The sequence below is a fragment of the Panicum virgatum genome, chromosome 7N (genome assembly GCF_016808335.1).
Source record: "Panicum virgatum strain AP13 chromosome 7N, P.virgatum_v5, whole genome shotgun sequence".
NCBI classification, from domain to species: Eukaryota; Viridiplantae; Streptophyta; class Magnoliopsida; order Poales; family Poaceae; genus Panicum; species Panicum virgatum.
This window is the reverse complement of record NC_053151.1, coordinates 27,013,283-27,038,550: the sequence shown is the minus strand read 5'-3', so window position 1 is coordinate 27,038,550 and position 25,268 is coordinate 27,013,283. Positions and strand designations below refer to the sequence as shown.

At 45.9% G+C, this 25,268-nt stretch overlaps 2 protein-coding genes, 1 long non-coding RNA gene and 2 other non-coding genes across 8 annotated transcripts; 3 read left to right on the top strand and 2 right to left on the bottom strand.

The window, feature by feature from the left end:
* The first annotated feature begins 9,486 nt into the window (after positions 1–9,486).
* On the top strand, positions 9,487–9,580 carry LOC120684102. Its single transcript, XR_005679085.1, has one exon. It is a non-coding gene; the product is annotated as a small nucleolar RNA SNORD96 family (small nucleolar RNA).
* A 127-nt stretch (positions 9,581–9,707) lies between these two features.
* LOC120684100 lies at positions 9,708–9,798 on the top strand. The gene has a single exon (XR_005679083.1). It is a non-coding gene; the product is annotated as a small nucleolar RNA SNORD96 family (small nucleolar RNA).
* Positions 9,799–10,994: 1,196 nt separating this feature from the next.
* Positions 10,995–15,083, bottom strand: LOC120683143 (glutamate--tRNA ligase, cytoplasmic-like). Of its 2 annotated transcripts, none has more exons than XM_039965172.1 (7): positions 14,953–15,083; positions 14,257–14,420; positions 13,885–13,981; positions 13,643–13,796; positions 12,482–13,557; positions 11,934–12,398; positions 10,995–11,463 (listed from the first exon to the last, which is right to left on the bottom strand). In XM_039965172.1, exons 2-7 carry the CDS (start codon positions 14,391–14,393, stop codon positions 11,245–11,247), a joined length of 2,148 nt encoding a protein of 715 aa, XP_039821106.1. In that variant the 5' UTR covers positions 14,394–14,420; positions 14,953–15,083; the 3' UTR covers positions 10,995–11,244. The 2 variants fall into 2 exon arrangements, with proteins under 2 accessions (XP_039821106.1, XP_039821107.1); XM_039965173.1 differs by having other exon boundaries at positions 10,996–11,463; positions 11,930–12,398; positions 14,953–15,068.
* A 152-nt stretch (positions 15,084–15,235) lies between these two features.
* LOC120683144 lies at positions 15,236–16,412 on the top strand. Its single transcript, XR_005678682.1, has 2 exons — positions 15,236–15,398; positions 15,637–16,412. It is a non-coding gene; the product is annotated as an uncharacterized LOC120683144 (long non-coding RNA).
* Positions 16,169–21,339, bottom strand: LOC120683141 (potassium transporter 1-like). 3 transcript variants are annotated; one of them, XM_039965169.1, is made up of 10 exons: positions 21,175–21,339; positions 19,459–19,665; positions 19,124–19,346; positions 18,771–19,019; positions 18,620–18,670; positions 18,272–18,532; positions 18,129–18,181; positions 17,873–17,987; positions 17,526–17,780; positions 16,425–17,431 (listed from the first exon to the last, which is right to left on the bottom strand). In XM_039965169.1, the coding sequence occupies exons 2-10, from the start codon at positions 19,579–19,581 to the stop codon at positions 16,425–16,427; spliced, it is 2,337 nt and encodes a 778-aa protein (XP_039821103.1). In that variant the 5' UTR covers positions 19,582–19,665; positions 21,175–21,339. The 3 variants fall into 3 exon arrangements, with proteins under 3 accessions (XP_039821105.1, XP_039821103.1, XP_039821104.1); XM_039965170.1 differs by having other exon boundaries at positions 19,459–19,672; positions 21,175–21,335; XM_039965171.1 differs by lacking the exon at positions 21,175–21,339 and having other exon boundaries at positions 16,169–17,431; positions 19,459–19,581.
* Positions 21,340–25,268: the final 3,929 nt, after the last annotated feature.

Sequence of the window (25,268 nt, the reverse complement as noted above, 5' to 3'; positions counted from 1 at the left end):
GAGTACGAAGGCCAATACCGCGAGCCGGAGCCAGAAGACCCGTACCGCGAGCAGGAAGCCGCCGCCGCCGACGTGTACGTAAGCAAAGGCAAGTTTCATCGACCCCTACGTGAGCGGTTGCATCCATGTGAGGACGTCTAGTTGTAGCTTTGGTTTAGGATCGATTACATATACCGGTACTTGAGTGATTGAGTGTGCTCATACATGCATATGAGTAGTTATGCATATCCAGAGTTGAGACTAGGATATGAAGGGATTTGGCTGAGGCTAGGGCAGCTGGGTATGCTGGAGCCGGCGCTACCGTGGTGGTAGACTGGCAGGTGAGTGCTACCGTGGTGGTAGGCTCGAGTTGACATGTTGAGGGATGGTTGCTGCCTTGGTAAACCATAAGGACCGAGTTATTTTGACATCTCACCTAACTTACTTTAGTACGACCACATGTTCCGGTATGGGCCGGACTTAGCCTAATCCCACTGGTTAGCCTGACGGTCGCAGGGATGGGTTACGGGTATAGACCATTGGGGTCAGGGCCCGAGGGTTTGTGCGGCCGGGATGAGGCGTGACCACGGCTGGGTGTCGGCTATGTCGGTTGTCCGTTCGGGCACTCGAGCGTGTGGGTACAGTGTATGACATCTGCAGAGTGTATAATCCATTCGAATGGTCCGTGTCCACGGTATGGACAGCTACGGTGTGGTCCTGACAACTAGTGAGCTACCTACTGTGGGTTATGTCGGGAAGGGTTGCATACCATTAGTTGCATTGCTAATGCATTGTGCTTAATGTGTGTCGTGCATGTCATTCCCCTCCCGTAGGGAGAGGTGGAACTTGCTGAGTACTTTTGTACTCAACCCTTGTTGATTTTCTCTAGAGGATCCTGACTTTGTGCCAGAAGACTACGAGTAGATCGTGTCTGCACCCAAGCAGATCGAGTGGAGCCGTGATGGATAAAGAGCTAGTCCTCCATGCCGTCATGCTAGTCGTTATCCTATGGTTGTTCTGTGTAGCTTTGTGTTGTCGCTTTACCCCTCATGTACATATTGAATAATGCTCTATATGACTCTGGACTCCACTTGATGTAACATGTATTATGCCAGAGACTTTATTCGGTAATTAATACATGGTTTAACCTTGATCTTTGGGTCGGGGCGCTTCAGTCCATCCGCTGGTAGTTGATATAGAGGATGATGTATAGAGTACGATGAGTGCGGGAAAACTGAGTGTAGAGTAGAGAATCTCAATGACCAGACAGGAATATGCCTTTTAGAGGATGAATTTATAGTATGACGAGTGCGGACAGCCTAATACCGTTCTTTACAAAACTAAATTAGTATTTGCTTGTGACTAAAACTTAGCATGTGCCTGTATTTTTTAGATGAGAGATGGTGAGATGGATAGAGTCCATTCTGCAAGTTTCATGGAACTGAGGTCAATGCGACAAGAGTGCTTAAGACATACTACAGTACTTATAATAAACACTAGGCTAATTTTAGCTTAAGACATACTACAGTACTTATAATAAACACTGAGGTTAACTCGGTGTTGTGGTGTAGTGAAAGCAGAAATTTTAGCCTCTACCTTGCCTCCTAAATTACTAAGGTGGTAATTCTAAATTTATATCCGGCTCGGGAGCCTAATAAGCTGGCTTGAGCTATTAACGAGCCGAGCCTAAAACTTTGCTCATTTTCTTAACGAGCCAGACTGAGCTGAGCCGAACCGGCTTGGGTTCCAGCCCTAGTTGTATCATTCAGGAATGCTTGCTGAGAGATTGCAGGTTTCCGGTAAAAACATCTTATTTCTGATTTCTGAATCATATGTTTGGTCATTTCAATTATTTATTTCATCGGCACTAACTTGTACGGTATGCAAGGCATCCGTACCGAGTCGTGATAGGAATGGGACACCTTTTTGTCTTTTGATGTAGGTCAATGGTTTCGTAGGCCTGGAGGTATATTCTGCACCTTTCACTGATAGTATGTTTATGCATACCAACACGTCAGTACATGCTGCGCATCAATTATCATGGTATGGAATTACTGAATGCATCTCTTTCATGTTTGGTCATAGTATGTTTAATTTAACTCAGTGATTAACTTGTACACAATACCTGCAGTAAACTCCCCTTATCATTTTACTTTTATTATCTCAGGATGAAGCATGCATGTGAGGTAGACATGGGCATGTGGCCATGCGTCTGCACCAAATATGTATACATAATGTAGATCGAGCTATCCACTGCTCATACATGTTGCTCAACATTCTGAAAATTTTGGGCATAGGTGTCACAAGAAGCAATTAATTCCTTCTTGACCAAGCCACTATGATTTGTTTTACCTACTTTATACTTAGAGAAACCGGTAACGCTAATAATAGGACGTCCGATGTTCTAGACGATCCATTTCATCGTCGCCTCCTTCTAGCACCCGCTCACTTCGACTCCTGCTCCCCAATCACTTTTTCACGCCCTGCCGGGTAAGAAGGGCAGCGGCTGCAACCCCCTAGTGAGCCTCGTCATGCGCCCCGCGCGCAGCCTTGAGTGTGCCGCCCCGCGCGCAGCCGGTGAGGCCTTGCCCGGCCTTTGGCACCGCCAAATTCACCGCCTCCGGTGAGGCCCTTTTTAGTTCCTCGCGGATACGGCATCCCCTTATCCTCCTCGTCCGATTTGAGCCCCCGCCTCTTTGTTTTGCCACCTTGCTGGACCTCTCCGGCGACGAGCTCCGCCACCACTGTCGGCCGTCCGTGGAACATCCTCGTCGCCGAGTCTCCCCACCCCACGACCCCCTTGGTGAGCCTCGCCACGTCCCCGCGCAGCTCCTGCGCACGCGCCCCTACCATTCCGCCGCTCCTCGCAGCCGGCGAGGCCACTGACACCCATGCGTGCCGCGCCGCGCGTGGGCTGGCCATGTTCTATGTTGCAGCCGTAGGCGCCGATATGAGATGTTGCAATTATTCCTTTTGGATGTTGCAAAAGATGACAAATATAAAACTAGTGCTTTTATTATATATTCAGACATAATGTATATCTAGTTAGACTTTTGGTGCAAGAGCCGGATAATCCTAGAAAGACATAAAATCTTTTTAATTTTTTTTAGTAAAACAAATGCTTTGTAATAAGGCAGTGCTGAAAGTTATTTGTCCTAAAATATGTAATTAACTGAATTCGTGGGCTGAAATTAGCCCGCTGGGCCTACCAGAAGACAAGCCCTTTGCACATATGTAACACCCAAAATGACATTTGGTTTGAATTCAAAAAGAATTTATTCAAAAGGTGTTTGTGTTTGAAAAAAAAACTTTGTTTTCCTTCTCTCTTTTCTTCTTCGGGCTGGCCCATCTCTTTCCTCCCTCTCTTTTTTCTTTTTCTTCCAACCGGCCTAGCCCACCTCCTCCTCCTTCCCCCCTGCGCTCGGCCCACCTTCCTCCCGTCCCACATCGCCTCCCCCTCTCCCCTCCTAATATCTCTCTTTCTCCCACCGACAGGTGGACACCACCTGTCATCCCCCAGCTCCGGCCGCCCGCCTTCCTTCCCTCCTTTGCGCCGCACGCACTCGCCGGTCGTCTTCCTCCCTGCACGCCCTTTCCCTCCCCTCCTTTAGTGCGCGCCATCAAGGCTCAGTGGAGCCGCTGCAGCACCCTCATCTGCCATTCCCCTTCTCCTTTTCTATAACGGTCGCCCGTTGTGGCCATTAATGGCGGGCCACCACGAGCTCGCCGTCCCTCTCCCTTCCCTCCTCGGCCTATAAATGGCGTGCCCGATCCCCACCTTCATCTCTTTCCCTTTCTCCCTCGCTCGCTCGTGCCCTCTCTGCACTGTAGTGCCACCGCCGCCAAGCTCCTTGCGTCGCCGCCGCCGGCCTCCTTCGTCGCCGCTTCCCCTCAACGCCAAGCCATTGCAGGAGCTCCGCACCGAGGTAGTGATGCCCCGGCCCTCTTTTCCCACTCTCCCTCGCTCTCCCATCCTCGGGATTGCTCGCCAGAGTTGCCTCGCCGCCTGTCACCGCCGAGTGCCCCTCTCCGGCCACCTTCTCGCCTCCCCAACCCCATCATTGAGCTCGCCTTCATCTCCTCTCTCTCTCTCTCTCTCTCTCTCTCTCCCTGAACAAACCCCGCGTGAAACGGAGGCCGGACGCTCGTTCCGAGCATATTCTGACGATCCACCGCCGCGCCGTCGCCCCCGGTGTCCCAGCGCTGCCCGCCCGAGCCGCCGGCTCTGCTCGGTGCTGAGCCTAGTCGCAGCAAGCGCCGCTAGCGCTGCCTGCAGTCAAGCCGACAGCCCAACCAAGCCGAGCCGCTTCAGCTGATCGCCGTCGTTGGATCGAGATCCAACGGATCGGATTCAACCGAACCGGAGTCAATACCGGTCAACCTTGGTCTTTTTGCTAAAGATCCCCTGTAGTTTCTTGAAATCAACACGCCGTCCATCCAAGTTCAAAAGTAATTACAAACAAGTCCTTTTCTTTTTGATTTAGCCCCTTTTCTTTTACAAATTTGTGTTCGACGTCCAACACATATCGTTTTACATTCTAACCCTTGAATCTAAGATTTATTTCTAATCTAGCCCCTGGTTTCTTTAGAACTAACACCTAGAAGTTCTAATCTATCGCAAATAAGTCCCTGGAACCTTATTTTGGCCATATCTTTCTCGCTTCAACTCCGTTTACAGCGATTCTTGCACAATCCTTGCAACACGTACAACATCGTTATCACCATATATTTCTCTTTTTTTTTACTTTTTTGTGTTGTTCCTTATTTTGTGCATGTTTTGCTTGTGTGGTCGTGTAGATGATGCGCTGTTCGAGGGAAATCAAGACCAGCCGTTCGAAGAAGAGCAACAACAGTTTGGTAAGGAAGGCAAGTGGACTTCTCCCCTAGCATATTCTATTTTTCCCAATAATAGCATGAAAATTCACTTTATTGTTGAATTTCATAAATGTGATGGCACACCTAATAAGGATTTACCTAGTCTTTTACCCCAAAACCTTGAACACCGGGTTTAATATATCTGTCGAGTAGAAATGCTTAGTTGCTTAACTTTGGGAATGGTAATATCATAATCTTTTGAGAAATGTTAATCATGCTTTATTTATGTTGTTATGTTGTGGTTAGTTACAAGATCATATGATTTTAACTGGAACATGGAGAACCACCCAGAAAAACAGTACAACCACAAGGACCACGTGGTTCTGATCTTGGTTGATTAATTAGAGACCCTAGTTTGAAGCGGTCTTACAGAAAGGGCAAGAGGGGCGGCGGTTGTCGGGGTATAACCCGATCCTCTTGAGAAGTGAGCTTTGCTAAGACACTATGCCTATTAGGGAGGTTTATGCTCTGCTACTACTCCGGAAACCTTAGCGGACTACTTCTTACTAGGGAATCTTTGTAAAGACCTCGTAGTGTTCCTATGCAACCACACCTCGGAAGTGTGGTATTGTGCTTGATTAGCACAGCGTGGTTGGGTCCAAAGTTCTTTTGAACTTTTACATGACTTGTGGGTAAAGTGTATAACCACTGCAGAGTGTTTAAAACTGATATATCAGTCGTGCTCATGGTCATAAGCGGCTTGGACTCTCACATGATAATTGAACTTGAAGAATGATTTAATCGGTGGTGCTTTGGCTTTATAATGTTGGTTCCTTTATGGTTATATGCGTAAGTGGGTTGGTATAAACTTATATCTAGTAATTAGGTGCTTACTAATAAAATTTGACCAACTAAAATGCTAACTACTATAAACCTTAGCCTTTCCTTGGTAGCCTTGCATCTTCCCCCACTTGCTGAGTATCAACCATAAGTGTACTCACCCTTACCTAATTACTGCTTAGAAGAGAACATTGAAGTGGAGAACTGCAACAACTTTAAGGAGTTCTAGGCGTGCGTTCACCAGTCAATTGCATGTGGATGAAGCTTTGTTGAAGATCTCATTTAGGATATCGGTGGAACGTCTAAGGACCTTCATGCCTATTTATCAGAGTGTAACAAAGTTATTTACTCTCTCTTGCTTACGTTTTGAACATTGTTTTGATATATTCACTTATGATGTTTATCATATATGTGTAAACTTGATCCTGGTGCACATATGAGATGCACCTGGTTTTTTTTCGAAACCGGGTGTGACAACATAGTAGCCACATATGCTAATTCAGCGTCTGAGACCATATACCACCGCCTATAAAAAAAATAACCACCACCATGCCATGATCCCTCATCACGGGGCTCCTATCTATCTTGTGGAAGATAGATAAGTCATCTATCTTTAAAGTCTACTTTGATCCATTTATTTGCTGGAAATATGTTCAACATTTTGATAGGATTAACTCAATATTTTCTTAAATAGGTTCAACATTTGACTTCAAAATGTTGAAATTGTACGGACGAAATATTGAAATTGGAAGCAAGAAGTGTTAAAATGTTGAATTCGAAATGTTGAACGGCGACCAGGCAAGCTTCTTCTCTGGCGAGGTGACGGCGCAGCACTCAGGCCGCAGTTTGCGGTTGCACGGGTGTGTCTTATTCTTGAGAAGTGCATCATATTCCTGCTGCATAGCTTCCTTCCACCTTGATTCTTCTAGCGCCTCATGAAAAGATTCTGGTTCCCCTGTAGCACAGAAATTTCCATAACATACTGTTCCATCTGTGAATTTCCTGGGCTTCACAATTCCCTGTTGCAACCTAGTTCTTGGACGCAGAGGTGTTTGTATTGGAGGGAGAGATTCACCTGTATCAGGAACTGGTAGAGGTATGGAACCAGAAGTGGAAGTAGACTCGGACTGAGTTGATGTGGCGGCAGGAGCTTCTGTTGCAGACGCCGAGATGAACCTAGGTGGGGAGAGTGCACCCATAGATTGCAGCCCCCCCACGTGGCGCGTCCTCAGCATCAGATGCTGACAACGCTGTAGGAGAGTCATCCTCGAGTGCTGGTCCTGTACTGTTAGATCCCGAAGGAGTCCATGATAATTCATAGGAAAGAGGGCCCTGTTCTTCATCGAGTTGAGCTAGATTTTGTTGTGTAGCATCCTGTTGTTCTTGTCCATTATGATACACATCTCCACTGGGGAAGTCATTAGCAATATTAGGTGTAAAACAATTTACATCCTCCGAATCTACATTCCTTAAATTTTCAGGTAAAGAAGAATTTCTTTTCTAAGGAGGGCTCTGGTGATGAAGCCAACCAAAAATGTGATGAGTGAAAAGGTGAGAAATCATAATGTTTTGTCTGATGTGTGAAAGTTATCGGGGTGCTCTAGCCTAAGAGGGGGAGGGAGTGAAATAGAAAACTTAAAACCTTAACTTATGGCTCCAACTGGTTTGCACAAAACTTAAAGTAAAATGTAAAAGTGCAACTACGGTTCTTCTAGTGTGAAACTCTCATCCCAAAAAGAGTTTAGCAACCTATAGCCAATCCTATCAAAATACTACTCTATGAAAATAAAGGCACACAAAGATTGCTAATATGAAATACGGAAGCTTAAAGGAGGGATGAGAGGAAGCAAACACTTTGACACGACGATTTATCACGTGGTTCGGTTAGCCGCAAAGGCACACCTACATCCACGTTGTCGAAACACTCACAAAGAGTATTGCTTCACGGCAATCAAGTCTCTTTCACGAACACAATCACGGTCACCTTAGATCCCGCTTTCCACTAAGGAGCTTCACCAAGAAAAGCGGGGGTCTCCACGTCCCCCGCACAAAGTTGTTGACGCCGCTCCACACCAAGTCGGAGGGTCGTTGATGTTGCCGACGAGCCAACAAGGCTCCAAGGGGTTGGCGCACTGAGTTCTTCTTTTGGTTCACTCTAAAATCAGATCACAAGGCACAACACCTTGCTACCTCACTCACTAAAGAGCTAATTTAGCACTAACACTCTCAAGGATGTGCTAAGGTCTAAAGATATGATCACTAAGCTCTTGAATGGCTTGGAGATGTTCTTGGGTGTGGGTGTGATGTTTCTAAACTCCAGCAAACTTCAAATAACCGAGGGATGGCATATATATAGCCCACCAAGTCCATAGAGCCGTTTGTAGCTGTTGGGCCTTTTTCTGCGAGGACACCGAAAGAATCGATGATAGGGCACCGGTGTAAATAGTCACTCACGGCTCTGGACTAGCCGTTGGCCTTCTAACACAGTACTCCAAAAGCCACCGGTTAGACCGGTGCGTTGCACCGATGCCACGTCGGTTCAACCGGTGCTGAGCTTTTTCTCCTCATCTTCCAGCACTGTTGACGTCATTGCACCAAAGTGCTGAAGAATTGGCTTCTGCACGTTTGACATGCTCTCTGGTCAATAGTACGGTGAATGCGCCGACGCCCATTTCTTGACCGTCGGTTCAACCGGTGCTACTGAGATTTCTTGACTTGGTCTTCATGCGCTCTGTCCAATGCACCGGTGCCTTTGTGTCGGTTTATTCGGTGACCATCGGTTAGACCGGTGCTTGGTCATCGATTAAATCGGTGCAACTGTTTTTACATCCGGTTGCATTGTCCAACTCGTCGCGACGATCATTCCTTACAATGTGGTATCATATTGGTTTTCTAGACAAATAGGGCCAGCTGTAAAGCTTTGCTTTATCCTATGAACTCCGGGTGTCAATAAAACTCTTGCAATTGTTCAAGACAAACTGAGAGGGAGGTCCCTCTGGTGGAATGTTTTTAAGTCTTGCACTACATCTTTATATTAATATTTTTTATATGAAGCAAGAATAGAAATATAAGGCCTCCGCTTATATATACGTGGCCTGCCCGATGGTTGGATTGGTCGTAAGAAAATTTTGGACATAGGTGTCAGAAGAAGCAATTAATTTCCTTCTTGTAATGTTAATGAATGAATATCGTATAACAGGAATGTTGATATATTTGTCGTGTGGCAGGTAAATGTAATTACTCCCTCCGTTCTAAGAAAAGCTTTTTGTTATGCATCCAGCCAGGCTTTGGAGTTTGGATGCAAGCTGGATAGTTCCAGAAAGACATATAAAAGCTTTCTAATTCTTTTTTTGAGGAAAACAAATGTTTTCTAATAAAGCAGGGCCAGGGCATCAATGGAACTCATCACCGGCTTGCTGGCATCAATGGAACTCCTCATCACCGGACACCAGCTTGCCGGGATCAGTTGAAGTCCATTCTGGTGGGGATTTTTGGGTTTCCCTGAAAAAAAAAAAGCAGGGCTAAAAGTTCCTTGTCCCAGCGTAGCCGCACGATGCTAATCTAACGTCTGAGACCATATACCACCCTCCTATAAAACAACCACCACCACCACCACCATGCCTGCTAGGGTTTCTACCGCCGGCGGCGGCGGTCGATGTGAATAAAGGCATCCGAACCTTAGTTTGCTTCTGCAGCAGCAATATCTGTTCATTTTTCCCATTTGCGTGACAACAGGGCTCGATTCTTAGTTTTCCTCATCGTGTTTTTCCTTTTTCTTTTTGCCTTTTTGGCGATGGTTTGATTTCTTTCTTTGTTTTGATTACCGAGTTTGAGCAGCGATCTGGTTTGGCTGGACTGTGATGAAAAATGCAAACAAAACACACCATCTTTCGGGGCTGATTGACTCGTTACGAGCCATGCTGCCAAATCTGCAATTCTGATGTCCAGTGTTACAGCCTACAGGATATTGCTTAATTCTGCTGTTCTTCCCTGAAGATATTGCTTTGTTTTTTCTGTCCTTTTTGATGTTGTTAGATTGGATGGGATCAGATCAACGTGTAAGTTGCTCATGTTGGCCGGTGATGAGAAACTCATCAAAAATACCATCTTTCGGGACTGATTGGACCCCTGCGGCCATGCTGCGATTCTGCAATTCTGAGGCCAACATGTTCAGAACCTTCAGTTTTGCTTTTCGGTCTAATCTGTTGGTTTAAAACCTGCCAATCTTTAGGCAAGGCTCAGGAGCCAGATTGATCTGGAAGAAGAGCAACAAATTGACCGGAAATCCTCTTCACGTAGGTAAAAATCGTGTCAAAGTTTTTTTTTTTTTGAATCCAAACCAAATTCACCCTACAAACTTCTTTCATTGCACTGGTCAGGAATGCTGAGCCTACAAAACAAACAACCTGAACCTGTTGGACTCGATCAACAAACTATACTAGCAATTTCCAACAGAAACTAGGGACGAACTCCCAAAATATGCATCAACGAAATGCGTGGGCTGTCACTGTGCTATGCACGCGAACGACAGAGCAGGAACGAGAAGCCAAAGAGCACCAGCTTTAGTGACCTGCACTTCTGGTGCAAGAGGAAAAAATGAGTCCAAACTATTAAGGAGAAAATTTCACTCATTAGCTTAGTTTCAAAGTAGCTGTTAAGATCTGAAGAAGTTTAGGAGGCACCTTTTGCATTTGGATCTGGAAGTGACTGAAATTTCATAACCAGAGACTGACCTTAGACGTGGTATAGTACGTCTTAAGCATTCTATTGTCTCAAAACAAAATGACTACAACACTAACTTATTTGTTTGTTGCATGTGAAATACAAAAGTCTACTGATGATATTTGTGAATTTGCATACTTTAAGACTAGTGATGAATTTCACAGAAGGTGCAGATGATACTCCATCCAAATCTTTTCAACCAATTAGAATCTTGAACCACAAATAGTACTATGAACTAACCTAACCAAACAGATTTGATGTCGACTTTACTTCGCTTGATTCGCTGCCCCAGGTAATTTGATCCTAAAAGTGGACCCTGGCGATCGCTGGCAACTAAAGGTCCCGAAGATTTCAGACCAGAAAAACCTTTTTCAATATTTGGTGAGTAGGCGACGAACCAAGCTAGAAGCTACCACAAGCGAGACAACAACTAATTTTACCGTCCTCTAAATTTACAAGCAGGAAGTGAAACACGACCATATCTCCAACTCAGCCATCCTACTTACCTTGGGAAGTTGGGATGAACACTTGCAATTACTCATCACAACAACATACCATACCAGGATACGATTGATTAAGCCAGTTAAAATGATAAAACAGCCGTAAACCTTCAAACCAATGTAAGTACAGCAAAACAGTAAAGGCGAAAGTGCAGGATGCAAACAGTATTGCTAGAAAAGTACCAGTATGTTCAAACTGAGGCAAGTATAATCAACCAAAATCAAAATGCCTGTGCTGCTTGGTTGGCAGGATGGGCCTGGCCATATAGTAGTGAACAAAATCTACGGCGGTAAGCCTAATCACAGTACCAGATTAAGTGTATACAACAATATTGATTGCCAAGCTTGACATCTCAGGAATTCCATGTGCTCATCAGTAGCATGCTACCTAGTTCAGCGAAGCCTGCTGCCGACCATCTGGGATCGCAAATAGGACCACAGGTTTCGACGACCTGATAAACGGGGCATCACACCTGTAGTAGCCTTTCCTCTCGAGCTGTATGACTTCTCCGAGCTTGAGGTTCCTCATGTTTGCGTCTCCAAGGGCTGGGGTCTCACGCCGAGTGCAAGGATTGAGATTGTCGAGAAAGTCTTCATCCTCCTCCAGCTGTAAAATGCCACCACCAGCATAGTTCAACATTAATTTGTCAAAGAACAAGGAGTCTTTAATTAATAACTTAACACATCATCCAAAGCAGACATGTAACCTAAGCCTTTAATCTGGAGGCAGGCATTACATTCAACCCAATGTCCTATAACATATATTCTCTTGCACCAGCACTCGAACATTAAGCACAAATTAAGAAATCAACTTGCCAACACAAGTACACAACAGCAGTTTTGCTGCTAATCTAGAAGATTATATGCCATGAAAATCAACATTCAATTTGATTTAACGCAGCTTAGTCTTCTTCATATAAGACAATACATGAATCACATGACAACAAGTTATATCTATTTTGTCAACCTTTTAAATCAAATTGATCATCAAGAACAAGGACAATCATGCACAAAATGGTAAAAGCAACACAGCGCTAGTATACACATAAGCAATGGGTGGGAAAATAGAGAACTTACTTTTTTCTTGCTGATGAGATAATCAAATTCCACCAATGAGAGGGGGACTAGCTCATCTATATCTGCTAGCCACGTGGTCTTCAATTTTGTTGTCTTCACAGAGCCCTCCAGATGTAGTTCTCCAACTAGTTCAGTAATCACTCCAGTCTCCATCTTGATCTCTTTAATGATAGCATTCCCCCAGTCCATTAGGGTTACTTCCTCACCCTTGCTAATGGCTGATGCATCAGAATAATCTAGCCAAATTCTATTTGCGAATGTTGTAGCCTTCTTTCCAGCAGCCTCACATTTCTTGTGCCTTGGCAAAATTCGAACAAATGGCTTCTCTGGACCATTAGTAAGAGTAAGGATCACTCTCTGATCTTTTAGCACAGCAGTATGCCTTGCGCACACTGGATCAATTATCTTCTTGTTGATTGTCCACAGTTTATCCCACTCCATCAGATTCAGATTTTTTGAAGCGCCCTTCAACAAATAAAAAAGATATGAAATCAGGCATAAGCTTATGGAGAATATGAACATAAACCTGCACATTAGCACATGTGTACCTGTTGGAGTATAAATTGTATCAGCGCCTCAACCTTCAAGCCACGACGGACTATACCTTGAACTGTGGGAAACCGTGGATCGGTCCAATCTTCAACCTTCTTGTTTTGTACAAACCAAAGAAGCTTCCGCTTGCTGAGAAGAGTGTAAACCATATTCAATCGGCTGAATTCATAAATTTCTACTCTCCTCAACCACATATCTTGTAGAATTCGATAATATTGTGCATTCCTGTCATGGTATTCACTGGAACGAAGAGCATGTGTCACTCCCTCCAATGCATCAACAAATGGGCAAGCAAAGTCATATGTTGGGTAGACCTTGTACTTTGAACCAACACGATGGTGAGGATCAGTATTACAGCGGTAGTAAACAGGATCTCTGAGTGACTTGTTAGGATCCTGCATGTCAAGTTTACCCCGCACACAGCACTGCATGCCCCTCTCAGTTCCGTTAACCATCTCTTTCCATAATGACAGATTTTCCTCGACAGTATTATTTCTGCACCTTGATTCAATACCATCCATCCTCTCTTTCCTCATTTGTTCCTTTGGTGTATCATCAATATATGCTTTCCCCTGCTTAATCAAACTCTCTGCCATTTCCATTAGCTTTGGAAAATAGTCAGATGTGTATGTGACAGCATCATATTTGATCCCCAATGTCTCAATATCTTTCAGAAGGTTCTCGACAAACTCGTTGCTTTCTTTTGAAGGGTTCGTGTCATCAAATCGAACTATTAGGCGCCCTTGATATCTTTCAGCAAAGTATTTGTTCAATAATGCAGCCTTTGCATGACCAATATGGAGGTACCCGCTAGGCTCTGGGGCAAAACGAACACAAACTTGCCCAACTTTTGCACCTGGGAGATCAACTTCTGGAGCTGATGGGTCCTTTGAATCATGTACCTTCTCCTTAAGGCTTGGCGCAGGAGATTTTCCAATTCCTCGTTTCCCAACATATGATGCCACAATTTCATTCAGTGTATCCTTGTATTCTGCGTCTATGCTGTTAAACCACCGGATAAGATTTTGGTATTTCTTTGATTTCCTTAGACTCTCCCACCGTTGACCAATCCCTGAAGGAAAATAACACAATAAGCTAAACATCACAATGCCCGGAACCAACCTGAAAGAAGAATGGAGAACAAACCCGCAGCTTACCAGCAAGATTCGACCACACTGCAATGTCAGCAATTGTCAGCTCATGACCAACCAGAAAGGTCCTGGAGGCCAAGTATCCATCAACAAATGAGCAGGCATTTTCAAATTCTGAGCCGGAAAGGAATATGGGGGCATATTCAAGCCATTCAACAACCTGCAAGTTTATTAACAGCATTGATTCAGAACATAGAAACAGTCACAACGATAAATAACTTTTTAACAAGCAGTGGATAATAACTTACATGCCCGAACTCAATGGCATTCTTCCCAGAGAAGCTGGAAAATGATGCAGCACAGGCAATGAAGTGGAGGATTGGGTTTACACCATGGAGTGATTCTCTGTACACAACCACAAAAAGTTGTATGAGAAACTATATGAACCCACAGATGAAGTCAGACCAAAGGTAAATAAATGAAACTAAGCAAAACAAAAAGAACTCAATCATTTGCAAAATGACATATTTACATATAAGAAAACTGCCATTATATATTGCATTCTGGCATAAAATAGACACAGAACAGCAAAGTGTTATGCAAGCATGCAACAAGTGACCTAAATCGATATCTTTTAAGAGAAAACAAACATGTACCCAAGAAGAGGAGCAAGAACTTACCCAGAACCAAACTGTAGTGTGGGTGCCGAGCCAGCAGCAAGACTAGGATCAACAGTTAGGGATATGCCCGCAACCTTAGCCGCACAGATGATAGAAATCGGTGGGCTGTCCTGGGAGAATGCCAACTTTGCCTCCATTGATCCTTTCCTTGAAACAGCAGGAACCTGAAACCAACAGAAATCAACTAATAAGCTTTGCAGAACAACGTGAACAGTAAATTAGGCTACACTTCTGATTAGAATCGAACCAAGGCATGCTGATACAATACAAGAAAGACGGGGAACGCCTCCGCGGGTAGGAAATTTCCCCGTCCCCATCCCCGTTAACACTCGCGCGGGCTAATTTCTCCCATCCCCGTCCCCGCGCGGGGATCCTGTACCCGACGGGGACCCGTCCCCGCCGTCGCCGACTCACCTGCTGCGGCGTTGCCCTGCTGGTCCTTGCGGCCTAGCTGCGGTGCTGCACCCGCCGCCCGCGCGGCCGCATCTGGCCGCCTGGCGAGCCACCAGCGGGGGTCCAGGAAGTGGGCGAGCGGGAGAGAGGAAGGGGTGGCAGCGGCCCGAGGGAGAGAGGGATACCGGAGGCGGAGGCGGAGGCGGCGGCCTGTGCGAGCGGGAGAGACCGAGAGAGCGAGAGAAAAGGGTTTGGGGTGCTCCGTCTCGCACAGCACGAAGGGAAGAGAAGGGGCGGGCATACCTGGTGGGCGCTCGTTGCCGGCGAAGACGAGCCGAAGGGCGCCGCCGCTCGCCCAGCCGTCGCCGCCAGGAAAGGAGGCTGAGGAAAGTGAGGTAAGGCAAACAGAGAGCTGAACAAAGAGAGAGAGAGAGAGAGAGAGAGAGAGAGAGAGAACGCAGCGACCAGCTACGCGCTCGGGCCATCCCGATGGCAGCCCAGTTTGCTGGGCTTTTCTTTATCGGGCCACCACCACCGTTCGGCCAACACCTACAATCACCACGGCCCACACATCTTCTTTCCCTTCCTCCTCAGTCCTCACTCCGCCGGTGCCGCCGGAGCGGAGAACCCAGACAGGGAGCAAGGAGAGCCGACGGTGCCGGCGGAGAGCGAGACGATGCGGTGAGCGAACGAGTCGGGGGGTGGTTTTCCTCGCATCACAGGCGCACGCGGCTGCCCAAGCACCCGCTGTAAGTCATCCTCCTTTCCATGCAGGTTTCTTTAAGTAATATATTTGGATGACTAAATTCGTTAATTCACCTTTTTAATTTATCATATTAGTAAACCCATTCTCAAGAATACCTTAATGAGTTTTTTTTAAAACAACTAGAAATCAAGCCCACGAGGCCACGAAAAAACTATGAACCAGAGTATCATCAATCTGCAGTAATACAGTTATCACTCTGATGCTGCTTGTCTTTTCTCTAGGACTTCCATGTCTTGTTTGCTGCAACGAAGCAAACAATTTGGCAGGCAATATCTGGGAACGGGTTACACAGCCGCATTAGCGACAAGACTTCAGATTGCTTTCCTGCCTTTTCATCTGCTCTCCCCTCTGGATCCTTCACTGATACCACTTCATTGATTGAGACCAGGCTCCAAGCAGATTGATGATACTCTGCATGATTTGCCTTTTTCACGGTTTTGTTCCACTTGTCATACATCAAACACGGGATAGCATATCATTTGTCTTCGATTCTAGAACAATACAAAAGAAATTAGCTAGGCAGCTGCCCTTTTGGAGGTCACTCTATCAGATCCTCTCAACACCCAAGTATACTGACCTCAGACCCATTAAAATAGCCGCAAATGAGAAGACAAATGAGTTGGTTGGTTATGATAACAAACTGCAAATTTAGTGTCTTCCCGTCCATTTGCGAAGATGGAGGAGCACACAATTTCTGTTGGTATAAACTTGTAGTGTTCTTTCACTCCTGTGTTAGCATCATTAGTAGTACTGTAGCAGTCGAATAGGGTAACCATATTTGGTCCCCTTTATACATGGAAATCATGCATAACACACCATCATTCTACGCTTAACTTCCAATATCACTCTTGCATTTGACAGATCTAATAAAACCACACTGTACAGAGAATAAAAAGAAACCCAACTCACACATGCCTTTTATTAAACCAACCGCGTCACTTCACCTTTTCAGATCCCACATGCCAAGAAAGGCTTGGTTAGGCACGGCTAGTACTTTAAAAAAAAATCCCTATATTTCATATGTGATGCCAACTTTGAGAAGCTGATCTTTCGGAATGGACAAGGCCTTGTGCCCCTCTGTCAAGTTCTTCCTCAAGAATGTGTAGATGTAGTTGACAACTACCTTCTTCAAGATTGATGACTTGGGCCCTGCTGACACATTGGCCTCTCCCATCAGGTACACTACCCCTCGCTCCACCTCTCTGTCAATCAGCTGCTTCTCCTCCTCGACTGTCTGATTCGCGTGGACGGTGATCCTCCCTGAGTTGCTGCTCACCCGTGGTTCGATCGCCTCCTCACTGTGCACGACAGAGTTTGTGGACCGCCTTGGCCTTGCCTGTGCTTCTGGAACCTCGGTGTTGGAGGTAGTCTCGTCTTCATTCTCCGCGTCGTTCTGAGCGAATGCAATTTCTTCATGGATGAACATCTTCAGTCTGTCCACAAGGAACCCTGCAAACTCCTTGGGATCCTCCAGCGAGTCACTGTATCCGTACCTTGCCACACACCGGAACATCCGGTGCTCCCTTGGGCCAACCTGCCGGAAGAGGAACCTCTCTGCCGGTACCACGTGTGGGATTGGCAGGTGCTTGATCGACATGAACAGGAAGATGGAGTGCACTGATGGTATCTTCTTGATCAGCCGAGGGAACACTGGTGGGATGCCCTGGACGAGCTCTGTGTACAGGAGCCCCACCCCTGGGATCCGCCGCACATCGTTCTTCTCGAGCAGAGTTGTCATTTGGTTGGTGGGCACAATGTGGTCAAGCTCATACCAGTATCTCTTGACATGGACGTAGTGCCAAGTCGCCATCAGGGTCATCAGGACCAGAGCGAAGCAGAACGGGAGGTACCCGCCCTGGATGAACTTGGACAGTATGGAAGAGAGGTAGATCAGTTCTATGCAACAGAACACGACGTAGAACAGAAGAACGAAGATGATGTGCTTCTTCCATATGAGGAGCATCACGACGGTCACCAGATGGGTGGTGATGGAGAATGTGGTCACGACACAGATCCCTGCACATCACCAGAATCAGATCAGATAATGTTCTTTTCTGTTTTGACTTTTGACACAAAAACAGCTCTCATCCTTCGCTAGTTGCTTGCTTACCATAAGCATTGCCGATGCTGGTGGTCGTTCTGAAGGCAATTGTGACTATGATGCTCGCCAGTCCCATCATGAAGTTCACCTCAGGAATGTAAACCTGGCCCTCATACTTCTTTGAGGTGTGGATCACTTGAACCCTGGGAAGACAACCGAGCGACAGTGCCTTGGAAAGGATGGCAAATGCACCAGAGAGCATAGCTTGGCTTGCAATAATAGCAGCAAGAATTGCAACGACGAAGGTTGGCCAGAACAAAGGTCCTGCACCAGCAAAGGAAGTGAGTTTTATTTTTGCTGTGTTCATAGTAAGTCCATCCCAAGAAGCAAAGCTGAAGTCTAAATTCTATTAATACCTGGGATGGATCTGTAGAAGGTGTCCCCAACGTTCTCTGGAAATTTCCTCAGGTATGCGGCCTGCCCAATGTAACATAGCACTACTGACGGGAACAAGATACCATTGAAGCTGATCTGCAGGAGTAAAAACAGAAACCATTGTGAGGTGCTACTGTTCTAGACTTCAGGGACAAACCCCTACTTTTGAAAATTACATGCAGAGGTGAGACCATAAAACCATGAGGTGATGGAACATATATGCATTTTGGACATTACCTGAACAGCTCTGATGTTGAAGTGTCCGAGGTCAGCAAACATACCTTCTGTGCCTGTTGCAAATGACAGTATATTCAGATTACAGGTTTAAAGGACAGGGAATCACTTTCGGTTGTATTTATTTTTCATCCAAAAGAGGTTACCTGTGACACACAAGATAATGCCACCAAGTGAAACCCATCCATCCTTCCCATTCCTTTTGAAGTATTGTACTATGTACCACGGATTGAAGGCCCGCAAAACACCGATATCGTGGACAACGAGGTTGTACATTCCAATACCAGCAATCAGAAGGAACCATAAAGAGATGACAGGAGCAAATGTATAGCCGACCTTGTCAGTACCAAAACGCTGGACCGAGAAGAGCATGAACAGAATTGCCACAGAGATCCAGACAACTTCCGCTGTACCAAGAACAACAACTGAAGCATAAGATGCGAATTACACAAGGTAACAATTGATTGATCATGCCAGTTCTCCTTTTCACATACTCTGAGTCAAGCTTGGCGCTTTCTCTCGTATCCCGCTCACTGCAGAGAGCACTGCAGAACATCCATGACAAGAACACATTAGTGTATATATATTATATAAAAGGGTTACGACATGATCATATCGCTTAATTGTGCTTGATGTTTCCCTTACCAGATATTGCCGGTGTCAAGGTTCCATCGCCCATCACCATGGATGTGCCAAGGATTGTGAGGGTGAAGAGCACAATCTTGGCTACCTTGCTAGACTCAAGCTTCTGCTTGAACCACTGTGCCCTCCTCAGCTGTGAGTTCGGTACTTCTATGCTGTAGTTGGACACCATGGCATCCTCTGCTTGCTGATTCGGGATCATCCTGATCTTCGCGTACCGTGATATCAGTGAATAAAGTGCAAACGTGCCACCTAGAATAGCAGAGGATTGTTGATCAATGAATTGCAGAAAAACAGTAGGCATGCAGTGAGTACTACCAACTTATCATGCCCAAATTTCAGACTTGTGTGCTTACCATCTCCATTGTCGTTTGCATACAGCACGATGAAGACGTACTTGAGCATCGGAATGATGATGAGGGTGTAGATGATGAGCGACAAGACGCCCAGCAGATCATCGTTGTACTTGATGCCATCAGGGAAGGTGCTGGAGTAGACATAGAGCGGCGACGTCCCGATGTCGCCGTAGATGATGCCGACACTCTGGAAGGCAAGATGCAGTGTCCGGGCCCAGCTCCCCTGCGTCACCCACAAGGTAAAATTCAGTCAGATTGACTATTCCATGGCACCAGGCAGAACATTCCCATAAAATTCAATCTTGCATGATCAGCAGGTTGCAAGAGGCACATACCTCGGAGCCATGGTACTTGCCACCAGAGACCTTCTCTGCGTCGCCGAAGAGCGAGTCATGGCGCTTGAGGCTGAGCCGATTGGCCGACTCATCGCCCCCCGGGTTCTCGACCTCGAGCGACATTTCGGATCTCCAAACACCTCGGAGGCCTTCTTTAAGATGCTGGAGTCTGGGGAATATCAAGCTCTAAGCTGCGCCAGTTGGTACCTGCATCCTCCAATTCCCAAGATCTTAGGTGGTGATGTTGTGAAAAGGAAGCATCACTTGTTTTACATTCACAAGAAGAGGCTGGGTGGTCAACCGAGGTAGAAGCTTTAATTAAAGAGGAACAAGAAAAATATGCCAGGCTCCTTTGCTGCTAATGAAATGAATTGATAGAGTAATTTAAAGAGCTGCCAGATTCATTGGTTTGCAGCGTCAGCTCCAGGTAAAAACGAGTAAACCAGCAGCATACTCTAGTTGTAATCGACTTGGCAATACTATAACAGTATAACGCGTATCATAATCAATTCTTTTGTCCTATTCATAGTGAATCTGCCCTAAGATTATAGCAGTATCCTAGTATCATTAATCATTAATATAATAAATGATGAATGCTATAATCGATATGAGATCAATTATACAACTTGAATTTTGCTGGATCCAGGAGGGAGATATCAGAAAAATGGCAGCACAGCCAGCTCAGAATGTGAATGCTATGCTAGCATGTAACTTGTTCGAATTGCACAAGTCTTCCTTATTTTTTTTGGACGAGTTCCATTTTTAGCAAGAGTTTTGCAAACTGCCATGTGGGTCCATGCTAGTAGGCTCCAGACATCAGTTACTGAAGTCCCAATTTTCTCTTCCGCTGCAGGTTTCCTATTCCTAGCATGCAAACAGACTTTATGATTTCATTGAAGCAAACAATCACTCCTTAATGAAGCCAGGCTGGTGATGGAGTGGCCAAGTTGGAAGAAAAAAAAAACACTTCATTCTTGAAAATAGTCAGCAAACTAATTTATTTCCATAAACTTTATGGACATAAAACCTGAAAACCCGGAAAAGACGCTCGTTCCAGTAGTATAATCCCATACACCTGACCTCCAAACCATGGAGACACTGACTCCTCTGAGTGCTACTGTTGCAAACAAAATTTTAGTTAGGAGGCACATGATGCCATCTTATTTCTTAATTGTTTTTCCGCAGATCCCCTTGGGTCGTGTACACCGCCCTCTCCTGATCCCAAGCTCCGAGATGATAGCGAGATTTTCAGTAGTTTAAGGGCTAATCAGACGGTAAACTAACGTCATTATTGGGCAGACTCTTGACCTGCCAAGCCCCAGACTCCCATGTCTGCTGACACGTGGACATGTGAAAACTCGGTAGCCGTAACACTAACACCAACCCCCTTTTTTTTACTAGACTAGAGACTGGCAGAGATTTCTGCAGCGGAGAAAGAGAGATCATTCTCCACAAACAATCTCTCCAAAGCGAGTAATTTTCCTGGTCAGTGAGAAACAACTCACTTGTGCTGTTGTGCATAACAATCTTTCTCCAAAAATTGAAAGAAAATGATGCAAACAAAATCCAGGCAGGCAGGCAGCCCGAGTTGCTGTGCCATTTCTGAAGAAAACAAACGATGGAACCAGAGCGAGGGGTTGCGTATGGGATCTTTGGATGGAGGAGGGATCAGGGAGGGCGAAAAGATGGTGCCGGCATGGCAACAAAAATGGTTACCTGGCTGGCCAGAGAATGCCTGGACGTCGAGGCAGAAGACGATGCCCGGCGGCGCCGCCGAGGTTGACCCCGCAGCCGGCGGCCGGCCCTGGCCGGCGAGCTGCTGGCGAGGGAGGGGACGGAGGAGACAGAGCAGGAAGCTGTGATACGGGAGACCTCTGGGCTCTGGCACTGGAGTCCCGAGGTTTCTTTAAATAGCGGAGAGAGGAGGGGCCTTGGGAAAGAGCCAAACCTGACCGAGCGAGTAGGAAGCCACCCCGGCTGGGCAGCGGAGAGCAGAAACTCATAAAGAAACGTGAATAATGCAGCGCGGTGGCGGTACACGGAGAAAGAGCAAGTTGCAGAGTTGCAGAGGATTGGGGGCTTCCTAGTCTTCGGCCGCCCAAAGTCTTCCTTTCATCCGTGCAATGATTGAGAAAACTATCCGTCCGATAAATTTCCAATGTTTTCCCCCTATCAGAGTTTAAATTTAGAAAAAAAAATAGTACTAGTTTACATTGTTCAATTGGGGAGGATGACAGAATTTCTCGTTGTGTAAAATGTCTTCCAAGTTTTATATGGAGAGCTGTACAGTTATGGGCAACACCTGCAAACTAGTACATGCTGTTTTCTGATTTCAAATGGTTATTGGAAAGACGGCGTCTCTACGGCCGACTAGATACATGGCCGAGATCAGAGTTTGCATAGGGCTACTCCCTCCGTCCGTCTTGAAATGTAGGGCATTCTGGAGTTTTTAAGACAGATTATGGTTGTGTAGAAAAAACTCTCCTATCTTAATTATTATGCATTAGAACTCTATTTGGATCATTAAATTATGCTAATTAAAGTAGCATGTCATTTCCTCATGCACCCCCCCCTATATGGTTGCATGCAAATCTTTCTATTTAGAAAAATCCAAAAACGATGCACAAATAAGATAATTGGATCCACTTTCAACCTAGAATGTCTTATATTTGAGGATAAATTTTGAGTCCTAAAATATCCTACATTTGAGGACGGAGGGAGTATGTTGTTACGGCTTATTCAGTTTTTGCGCGTGCTATGAAGAACTTGGAAATTTTTACTAGGCGGTCATCATTCAGGGGAGTAACAACTAACAACTGGCTGGTTGATCACGGATGCAAACTGTCACCGTGGCCCTGGCCCTGGCCCTTTTGTCACTGTACCAGACAACTAGTTGCCTTCTTTACCATTTCTATGTATCGTTGTCCCCCAAGAAAAACACTTCACCTGTCTCAAGTTGCTAAGAAAAAAAAAATGCAGTAGGAGATTGAAGGGTTTCTTCTGATAGAACAGCTTTGTGTGGTTCAGAAAGTCCTGGTAGTTGCCAACTGCATGCTAGTCTAGCTGCTGTGTCATTTTCAATGCGACGGGAAATTTTACTCAGTCATATGGTAGCATAAGAACTAAACGTTAAAGGAGGGTGGAGCCATTTGAAAGTTTCACCCAGTAAAACATCCTTTTTGCATTTTGCCGCCTTAAACATTTTTCTTACTTGTAATTAACTAGCAAATAGTCTATCAACCCATGCTCGGACTAATTAAAATTAATATAAAAATAAAACTTATGACTCACTACTCCAGCGCCCCCATCACCGCCGGTTCAAAATAGCTATCACCGCCGGTTTTTTGGGGCGTATTTAACTCGTTGGTGATGGACAGGGCCATCACCGCCGGTTTCAGACCCGACGGTGACAGTCCGAACCATCACTGCCGGTTTGAGACCCGGCGGTGTTGCCCCGTTAGGAAAAAAAACAGGCTGCGCTGCTGCCATTGATGCTCGCCATGCCGCTCGCCGCTTGCCACGCCGCTGCAGCCGATGCTTGCCGAGCTGCTGCTGCCGACGCTCGCCGCGCTGGTGCAGCCGCCGTCGCAGCGCCGCGCCGCTGCCGCTGCCGCTCGCCACTTCCCGCGCTGCTGTTGCCGCCGTCGCAGCGCCGCGGGCAAGGCCAGGGCGGCCGCGGCCAGTCCCTACCTACGGGGGGAAGAGAGGGGAGGCGAGGTTAGGGGCAGTTGTGAAACGTGAGGAGGAGAGGGGACGGGCACCGCACCTCACGGAGTTCGATCCGCACGGCACCGCACCGGATCTCGCTGCTCCCGCCGCCACCACACTCGCCGCTCCCGCCGCCGCCGCGCTCGCCGCGAGCTTGCCGCTCCCGCCGCCGCTGCACGCACGCCCCGAGCCACTGCCGCTGCAGATCCGGTAGGGAAGAAGGGGAGAAAGGCCGGCGATGCGTTGGGGCAAGACAGGCGCCGCCGCGGCCATGCCCGCCGGCAGTCACGCGCTGCGCGCCACCGCGCATCCGCAGCCCAAGCCCCGCTGCTGCGCAGCTGCGCGCCGCCGCAGCCCGCACTGGCGGGGAGGAGGAGGGGAGGGAGGTCGGAGATGGGGATGGGAGGGAGGAGAGGGGAGAAGGCCGGGGGAGAGGAGCTCGGAGGGGGAGACCGGGAGAGGAGCTCAGAGGGAGCAGTGGGGAGAGGATAAGGTCCGGCGGGGGAGGAGGAAAAAAAATCTAAGGACCGGAGAGAGAGGGGGTGGGGAGAATGAAAAAAAATAGGTGGAGAACACATCACCGCCGGGTCATATTACAACCCTGCGGTGATGCTTACATATCACCGCCGCCGGTTCGTAATACGATCCGGCGGTGATGTTCTAGAGAGCATCACCGCCGGGTCGTATTACGAACCGGCGGTGATATGTAAGCATCACCACCGGATCCATTTGGAACCGGCGGTGATAGACTATCACCGCCGGTTCGAAACAAACCGACGGTAATGGGGCGTTGGCGATGATGTATTCTGTAGTAGTGACTAATAATTATAATTATCCATCTCAAGCCCTCTTTCATCTGCTAAATACTCTAACACATACTCTAAAACACATTATCTAGTTGCAATATATTTCATTTTGCATTACACTTTCATATATGTTTGATGCATATTTAATTAAACTATTTATTTGTGAATTGCCATTCTTGTCTCTTCCATCGTACATGAATATATGGTTACACATATCATTGGTAGTATGTTTATAAATAATATATTAGTTATGATAGAAATAATAACTTAGAATTTATATTTGTGAACTTTAATATTTTATTATAATTATATAATTTAGATTCGGATTTATGGATTCTTTAACTTTTAATAATGATATAATTGGATAATTTATATGCAAATTTAGCGGATTATTTGCATAATTTTTTATAATGGTATAAGTGGGTAACTCATCCTTGTTAGTTTCTAGGTCACGGTAATAATTCATTTTTTGGTGCTATGGCAAATTCAATATCGTCTTGCCATTGCGAAATTGTTTTTGAGGAGTTGAAATAGCAGTGGAGGTGCAATTTTCAATCTTTACAATCAACATCATATGTTTTCAAATTCAGTAATTGAAGAACTGTTTATCAATATTTTGAGTGACTACATAGTACCATCGGTGTTAAAGAAAGGAGGGCTTGGGAAAGAGCCACACTGCAATATTTGTTGAAGTGTTGGCGACAGGATGCAGTGCCATCTGAGGGCTGAGGCTGTCAGTGTAGAGAGATATAATATGGGGAAACACACACAGTTTGTAGGGTTCTTAATTAGCTTCATGTATAGATTTTCCTAATTACCCCAGAGAAGAATCAGTTTGGATAAAACAAATGATTTCTGAGAGATGATCTCAGTTATTCCATATATATAATTACGTGGATGATGAGGAAAATGGTTGAGCGATATGAATTAGTATTCTGATCCTTTTACATTTCTGGTAACATCTCTGAGAGTTGTATGCTGTAACTATCAGAACAGAAAGTCGTCCACAAAAGTCACACGAGTAGGTCACTCGTTGAGATCATTTGGGAGGAAAAAAAGGAAATGGCTAGATTCATGCAATTTATCCCCTTTCCTAGATGAGGATTCTTTATGCAAGTATTATTATTTGAAAGTGTGTAGGAGAGCTGCCCTTCTTTATATTAAGTATTTTTATGCAAGTGTTTCCTGATTGGTCCAACTAATCACAGTTCAAAGGTCGCCCTTTAGTATTTCCATCAGTCTACAGGTGTTAAGTTTGCAGAAGAACATGATATAACTAATACGGATTCGGTCCGT

Coding starts and splice junctions, on each gene's coding strand:
- LOC120683143 (XM_039965172.1), bottom strand. CDS start 14,393: ATGGAGGCAAAGTTGGCATTCTCCCAGGACAGCCCACCGATTTCTATC. Junction 13,797..13,884: donor ATGCCATTGAGTTCGGGCAT/GTAAGTTATTAT, acceptor ATAAACTTGCAG/GTTGTTGAATGGCTTGAATA. Junction 13,558..13,642: donor AGTGTGGTCGAATCTTGCTG/GTAAGCTGCGGG, acceptor ATTTTCCTTCAG/GGATTGGTCAACGGTGGGAG.
- LOC120683141 (XM_039965169.1), bottom strand. CDS start 19,581: ATGTCGCTCGAGGTCGAGAACCCGGGGGGCGATGAGTCGGCCAATCGG. Junction 18,671..18,770: donor CTTGACACCGGCAATATCTG/GTAAGGGAAACA, acceptor GATGTTCTGCAG/TGCTCTCTGCAGTGAGCGGG. Junction 18,182..18,271: donor CATTATCTTGTGTGTCACAG/GTAACCTCTTTT, acceptor CATTTGCAACAG/GCACAGAAGGTATGTTTGCT.